The sequence below is a fragment of the Pongo abelii genome, chromosome 2 (genome assembly GCF_028885655.2).
Source record: "Pongo abelii isolate AG06213 chromosome 2, NHGRI_mPonAbe1-v2.0_pri, whole genome shotgun sequence".
Lineage (NCBI taxonomy): Eukaryota > Metazoa > Chordata > Mammalia > Primates > Hominidae > Pongo > Pongo abelii.
In genome coordinates, this window is record NC_085928.1 from 204,666,978 (window position 1) to 204,674,847 (window position 7,870).

Genomic DNA, 7,870 nt, shown 5'->3' on the forward strand with positions numbered 1-7,870 from the left:
TTATTATTGGACTTGAGCTGGGACCTATTGTATTTTTTTTTTTTTTTTTGAGATGAAGTCTTGCTGTTGCCCAGGCTGGAGTGCAGTGGCATGATCTCGGCTTACTGCAACCTCTGCCTCCCAGGTTCAAGTGATTCTCCTGCCTCAGCCCACTGAGTAGCTGGGACTACAGGCACACGCCACCACACCCAGCTAGTTTTCTCCATGTTGGCCAGGCTGGTCTCGATCTCCTGACCTCAGGCAATCTGCCCACCTCAGCCTCCCAAAGTGCTGGGATTGCAGGCATGAACCACTGCGCCCAGCTGGCCCTATTGTATTCTATTAGCTAATGAGAATGGGCACCCAAAATGAAAGGTGATTTGCTTTTGAGACAACACTGCTTGAAGCAGGGTCTAGAATGCTCCAAATCTGTGCTCTGCCCACTGAGCTGCCTTCCTTCATTTCTACCTGGATGGGCATAAGACCAAGACCAGTCCCATGAGGTGCCTCCCCAGGAGGGCACAACAGGTTTTCCTGTGGATATGTGTTTTGGGATGGGAGCCTTCCACACAGGTTTGTTTGAGGGCCTAGGCTTTTGGGAAACTTGAAAGTACTTCTCACTTGCCCCAAAGCCTACACCACTACCTGGGAAAGGATTCAGCCACCCTACATAAGCTGGGGCTGGGTCAAAGCTCTAAATGACTATTTATTGGGCACTTACTAGGTGCCAGGTGCTGTTTTAAGTGATGGGGATACAGCAGTGAACAAATCCTTGCCCTTGTAGAGCTGACACTCTAATGGGAGTTCACATACAAGAATAAACAGGTCAGGCGTGGTGGCTCAGGCCTGTAATCCTAGCACGTTGGGAGGCCGAGGCAGGCAGGTTGTCCTGAGCTCAGGAGTTCGAGACCAGCCTGGGCAAAATGGTGAAACCCCGTCTCTATTAAAAACACAAAAAATTAGCTGGTGTGGTAGTATGCGCCTGTAATCCCAGTTACTCGGCTGAGGCAGGAGAATTGCTTGAACCCAGGAGACGGAGGCTGTGGTGAGCCAAGACCACGCCATTGCACTCCAGCCTGGGCGACAGAGCAAGACTCTGTCTCAAAAAGAAAGAAAAAAAGGAATACATATAAGTAAAGTATATGGTGTATTAGGGATTAAGCTATAGAAAAAAAAATAGATTAGAATAAGGGAATCCAGAACACTGATGGAAGAGGTGGGTCACCATTGTAAGCAGGGGAGGTCTTATTGAGAAGGTGACTTTTTTTTTTTTTGCTTGTTTTTTGAGACAGAGTCTCGCTCTGTCGCCCAGGCTGGAGTGCAGTGGGGTGATCTCGGCTCACTGCAACCTCTGCCTCCCAGGTTCAAGTGATGCTCCCTGCCTCAACCTCCCAAGTAGCTGGGATTACAGGCGTGCACCACATCTGGCTAATTTTTGTATTTTTAGTAGAGACAGGGTTTCACCATGTTGGCCAGGCTGGTCTCGAACTCCTGACCTCAAGTGATCCGCCCGCCTCGGCCTCCCAAAGTGCTGATTACAGTGTGAGCCACCGCTCCCGGCCATGAGAAGTGACTTTTGAGCAAAGACTTGAAGGACTAAGCAGGCAGCCAAGTGGATACCAGGAACAAGAGCTTCTGAACGGGGCAGAAAGAACAGCAAGGCACAGGTTCTGAGGTGACACTGTGCTATGCATGTTGAAGCAACAAGACAGAAGCCACCACGGCTGCAGCAGAGAGAAAAGCCAGGCCTCTCTTAGTGCTGGCCTAAGCCACTGTCAGCTGTGGGCCCAACATACCTGGATTGTGAGCTGTCTGGCCAGAACAGCCCCGACGGTGTCACACAAACTGGTCAGGAGGCAGCACGCAGCACATAGCGCCGACTGGTCCTGTCTGGATTTCTGTGCACATCTCAGATAGAGAAGCCTGGGGTGACAGGGGTGTGGACGGAACACAGGAACCATGAGTTTGGACCCAAACTCGTGCATCTGAAAAGGGCAACTGTGACCCTGCATCGTCAGGGAGTGCTTTCTGCCCAAGGTATTTAGGACGTGTTTTTGAACTTAGTTTACAGATGGGAAACAATCAGAAGACTCCAGAGCCGCCTGTCCAGATGCCCATGGCAGGAGCTAGACCTCATGAGATGTGAAGACACCGCCTCTTTGGGCGAAGAGGAATTACTTTCCGACTCCAAATCAGGATGGCTCCATTTGATGACCCCCCACTTAGCACTGAAAAAGTAGCCATCAGGTTTTATTTTTGAAAAGGAAACAGAAGGGTTATAAAAGTAACTCAGGCTGGGTACGGTGGCTCAACGCCTGTAATCCCAGCACTTTGGGAGGCCGAGGCAGGAGGATCCTCTGAGGTCAGGAGTTCGAGACCATCCTGGCCAACATGGTGAAACCCTGTCTCTACTAAAAATACAAAAATTAGCCGGGTGTAGTGGCGAGTGCCTGTAATCCCAGCTACTTGGGAGGCTGAGGCAGGAGAATTGCTTGAACCCAGGAGGCAGAGGTTGCAGTGAGCTGAGATCGCGCCACTGCACTCCAGCCTGGGCGACAAAGCGAGACTCCATCTCAAAAAAAAAAAAAAAAAAAAAAAAGTAACCCAACCACTGCAGATAACTGCGGAGCACAGTTAATTGCCTGAATTAAAAAGACAACTTGTTTTTCTGAAATACATTCAAGTGAAATTCTTCTAAACCATCTGTGAAGTGGGGCAGCCTGGCTTCTGCTGGCCTGTGTCCATGTTCTTCACACACAGAGCCCTTTTGGCACTTTGAGCTGTCCCTCCCTCAGTGCCCCCACTGTCGCTTCTCCCCTTACAGCCCCTCCCCAGTCCATATCCACCGGAGAAGATGCACGGAAGGGCAGGAAGGGGCTGGCTGTTTCTATCAGCGTCACTGATAGGGCCTCTGAAACATGCTGTCGTACATGCCTCCTTGCTACATTCCTCTGGAGACACTGAGGCAGGGCGGCAGCTCTGGCTTCATTTCCACCCACCAGAGGGTGGTACTCATTCCACATCCTTCGGACTATTTAGCTGATTCTGAGCGCCTGTCCTTGGGAATGGTGGATGAGGACAGAAGGCTCTTGGCTTTCTAAACATCTCCTGACCTGCTGGCCCAAGCCTGAAGCTCACAGTGGCAACATCAACTTTAATCTGGGCCCTGGGCTCCTAAAACCAATTCAAGACCAAGGAGTGGAGATTCTTAAACTGGAGACTCCCAGAGGTGGACCCAAATTAGAAATAATTTATATCAACCCTCCCATTTGAGAGGACAAAACTGAGGCCTCTGGTGAGAAGGTGAGCTAATGGTGGTCTTCTGGCTTCACCCGCAGGGGCTCTGCTCCGTACCCTGTTGTTCTCAGCCACTTCCCCAGCTCTTGGGGCCAGGGTTCCAGCTGACCTCAACCTAGTCCACACACCACTCCGAAGACACATTCTTCTAAGAGAAAGGGGAGCAGGGGAGGTTCAGGGATGGCAAGGCCCTGAAAACAAATGGGTATGTCCAGATCCCAGGCAGGGTGAGAAGCAGAGGCTCACTCTTAACCCCTCCAAGGTTGGCAAAGTGCCTAACAGTGCTGGTCTGAGGACAGCTGTGAGGAACAAAAGGATAATGCATGTCCCGTGCCTTGTTAGTTTCCAGCCTCTGATCTGGACAGTTTAATCTCTTTTACCAGCCTGCCCCTTTTCAATAGGATCTGGGGTTTTGGTTCTTTCCTTTCACTCAGACAAGTTATTTAACCTCTCAGAACCTCAGGGTTCCCTACTGAAAGTGGGGGTAACAGCGCCAACCTCCTGGTGCTGATATTGTGAGTGGCAGGCATTGAATGAGTTAATGAATGCAACACTGGGCCCACAGTAAATGTTCTAGGCGTCTTTTTTATTTGTATTCCAGTCACTGGGTAGTGGGGCTGCAGAATCTCTGCAATACGACCAAATGCCTTAGGAGAATATCCACTGAGTGCCTACGGGGAGACAGTTCTAACCTCTCCCAGGGGTGCTGGTCCTTTCTCCCCTGCCAGGGAATGCTTGGGCGGCACCATCCTGAGCACTGCTAGTGGATTTCCATGCCTAGGACAGAGCGGCTGAGGACCTGGAGATTCACTCTTAGAACTTACGCTAAGGTGGGCATCTGGACAAACCCGTCCAGGTGCTGGACAGACCTGGGCAAAGACAGGCCAGTTGGATCATCACTACCTCCCTTCCCACCTAAGAGGACTTTGGGTAAACTGAGGCCAGAAACATCAAGGGACTTGCCAAGGTCCTAAGAGTTGGTGGCCTAGCTGGAGCAATACAAATGATGTTTAATGAGCATTTACTAAGTGCTTTAACGGTACTGATTCATCGAATCCTCCCATCATCCTATGAGGTATTATCTCCGGTCATAGGAGGCCCAGAGAGGTTCTGGAGCTTGCCCAGGTCACACTGCGAGTCAATGGAGAAGGGCTGACAACAGCACCCAGGGCTCGCGGTGTCCTCGGGGCCCCATCCGCTGCACCACCCAGCCTCCTCCCTTTGGCTCACAGCCCAGCTTCCCTGTGCGTGGGATCCGGAAACAAGTATCCCACTTCAGTCTACAGAGCAATGTTCCATTGGATCCTATTACTGAGCCATCTCCTTCATCCCCCTTTCCGCCCCCTCCTCTAGGTTTCCGAGAGGGAGCAGCAGGGGCGTGGCGCCCGTTTCCCCGCCCGACAGCCCCCCGACCCCGGGCCCCATTACAGCGCGTGGGCGGCGATCCAGCAGGAGGAGGCGCAGATCCACAGGCCGAAGGAGATGCAGACGCGGTGGCGGGCGAAGCAGCGGTCCAGGTAGTCCCAGTCCCAGAGCGCGGGCGCGGGGCTGGGCGCCTCCCCCATGGCGCGGCTGGGCGCGCGGCGCGGGGCCGGGAACCTGGGCGCAGCCTCCCTCGCCGCGGGCAGCCCCGAGCTTCGCCGCCCCGCGTCCCCTTCTCTGGGTTCCGTTCCGCCGCGGCGGCTCCAGCCGAGCGCACCGACCGCAGGCAGAGAAGGGCGCGCTCCCGGGCGCGGGCGGCGGCGGTGGCGGAGGCGCCGGGGAAAAGTTTCCGGGACCGCGCGCTCCCCACCCCTCGCGCTATTGTCGGGGGTCGGCGGGGCGGAGGCCGCCCCCCAGCGGCGGGAGCCGGGAGCTGCCCGGGCACAAAGACTGCGGCCCCCGCCCCCCGCCGACCTCTTCGCGGTCACCCACCTCCAACATCCTGGCCGGAGCTGGGAGGGCGGCTGGGCTCGGGGACGACCGAGTCCCTGCCGGTCGCTGTAAGGCACGGCGTCCCTTCCTGCATATTCCGCACATTTCCTGAGCCAACAGCAATTAGTTGCGCTGCTGAAGCGCATGGGTGCTGGGATCCCGAGGGGAAGGGGGCCTGGTCCTGATCGCGGACAGGGCGCAGTAAAAAGCGTGGGGTGCACGCCAGGAAGGAGGAAACAAACGTGCCGGAGAACAAATACCCCCACATCTGCCTCTCACTCTCCTTTCTGAAGCTGCCAACGGCACCCTCCGCCCCCAGGCAGTCGCCCAAGCCCGGCTCCTGAATGTCGTCCTAGCCCACCGTCTCCGCAGCCAAGAGCTGGTTATCTCTGCAACCGGCCGCATCCCGTCCAGCCACACGCCGCGCAGTTCGAGTACACAGGGCTGTTTTTCTTGAGAGTAAACTATTATTGTAATTTTTAAATCTCCTTATTGATTTTAGTAAGTTTGTTTAAAGCAAGACATGACTTGAAACAAATACTTCTACAGAAGGAGCAGGATTGAAAAAAAAGGAGAAAAAAATCATTTTTTTTAATTTTCAAAAACTACAGCTTTATTGAGATATTACTTATATGCCATAAACATAGTCTTTTTTTTTTTTTAGAGTCTCACTCTGTTGCCCGGGCTGGAGTGCAATGGCGTGGTCTTGGCTCACTGCAACCTCTGCCTCCCAGGTTCAAGCAATTCTCCCGCCTCAGCCTCCCAAGTAACTGGGACTACAGGCGCGTGCCACCACCCCCGACTAATTTTTGTATTTTTAGTAGAGATGGAGTTTCATCATGTTGGCCAGGCTGGTCTTGAACTCCTGACCTCGTGATCCGCCCGCCTCAACCTCTTAAAGTGCTGGGAGTACAGGCGTGGGCCACCACGTCCGGCCAACATAGTCCTTTTAAAATCTACAATTCTGGCCAGGCACAGTGGCTTACGCCTGTAGTCCCTGCACTTTGGGAGGCTGAGGCAGGCGGATCACTTGAGGTCAGGAGTTCAAGACCAGCCTGGTCAACATGGTGAAACACCGTCTCTACTAAAAATACAAAAATTAGCCGGGCATGGTGGTGCATGCCTGTAATCCCAGCACTTTGGGAGGCCGAGGCAGGTGGACCACTTGAGGTCAGGAGTTTGAGACCATCCTGGCCAACATGGTGAAACCTCATCTCTACTAAAAATACAAAAATTAGCCAGGCATGGTGGCGGGCGCCTGTAATCCCAGCTACTTGGGAGACTGAGGCAGGAGAATCGCTTGAACCCGGGAGGCGGAGATTGCTGTGAGCTGAGATGGCGCCACTGCACTCCAGCCTGGGCGACAGAGCAAGACTCCATCTCAAAACAAAACAAAAAATAAAATGTACAATTCAGCAGTTTTTAGTGTATCCATAGCGTTGTGCAACCAACGTCATTATTTACTTTTAGAACATTTTCATCACCCCCACCTGAAAAGAACCCGGCCCACTGGCAGTTACTCTCCATTCCTCTCAACACTCCCAGCCCAGGAATCGCAAATCTACCTTCCGTCTCTATGGATTTGCCCATTTTGGACATTCTGCATCAATGGAATCATCCACTATGTGACCTTTCTGTGACTTTCACTTAGCGTGTTTTCAAGGTTCATTCATGTTGCTGCGTGTATCAGTACTTCATTCCTGTTTATGGCTCATCATAATACATTGTATGGATATTTTTATACCACACTTCGTTTATCCACTCATTAGTGGGATGTTTGGATTGCTTTCACCTTTAGGCTATTATGAATAATGCTGCTCTGAACATTCGTGTACAAGTTTTTGTGTGGACACAGGTTTCATGTTCTCTTGGGTATATACTCAGGAGTGTCCTTGCTGGGGTCTGTGGTAACTGTGTTTAATGTTTTGAGGAACTGCCAGACTATTTTCCAAAGTGGCTGCACTATTTTAGTGGTTCATTGTGTTTTCAAAGTTATGCTTTGGCTTGGTAAGGCGGCTCATGCCTGTAATCCCAGCACTCTGGAAGGCCAAGGTTGGAGGATCAGTGGAGCCCAGGGGTTGGAGACCAGCCTAGACAACATAGGGAGACCCCAGTCTCTCAAAACAAAATAAAACAAAACAAAGTTGTAACCTCTCAGGAGAAATGAAATCTAATCACTAATTTGATGGTATTAGATTGGTGCAAAAGTGATTGTGTTTTTGGCTATTAAAAGTACTCTGGTGCAGGCCGGAAGCGGTAGCTCTCGCCTGTAATCACAGCACTTTGGGAGGCTGAGGCGGGTGGATCACTTGAGGTCAGGAGTTCCAGACCAGCCTGGCCAGCATGGTGAAACCCTGTCTCTACTAAAAATACAAAAATTAGATGGGTGTGGCGGCATGCACCTGTAATCCCAGCTACTCGGGAGGCTGAGGCAGGAGAATCTCTTGAACCTGGGAGGCGGAGGTTGCAGTGAGGCAAGATCACGCCACTGCACTCCAGCCTGGGCGACAGAGCAAGACTCTGTCTCAAACAAACAAACAAAACAAAACAAAAAAAGCCAGATAAATAAAAGTACTTTGGTACAAAAGTAATTGCGGTTTTGGCCATTAAAAGTAAGCCACTTTTTTTGGCCATTAAAAGTGGCTTACATTTAATGTCCAAAACCGCAATTACTTTTGTG

At 52.0% G+C, this 7,870-nt stretch overlaps 1 protein-coding gene across 13 annotated transcripts in view; it reads right to left on the reverse strand.

Annotated features, from left to right (window-relative positions):
* Positions 1-5,667, reverse strand: part of TMEM44 (transmembrane protein 44) — a 57,818-nt gene extending 52,151 nt beyond the window's left edge. For 2 of the 13 annotated variants that reach the window (XM_063722597.1, XM_063722596.1), the window contains exons 1-2: positions 5,191-5,652; positions 1,776-1,902 (exon numbers count right to left, since the gene is read on the reverse strand). In XM_063722597.1, the coding sequence (XP_063578667.1) occupies positions 1,776-1,902; positions 5,191-5,336 (273 nt within the window). In that variant the 5' untranslated portion in view covers positions 5,337-5,652. Of the gene's footprint in view, positions 1-1,775; positions 1,903-4,704; positions 5,106-5,190 lie in introns of those variants that run through there. The other 11 variants (XM_063722603.1, XM_063722592.1, XM_063722594.1 and 8 more) reach the window with 11 other exon arrangements.
* Between the last annotated feature and the right edge of the window lie 2,203 nt (positions 5,668-7,870).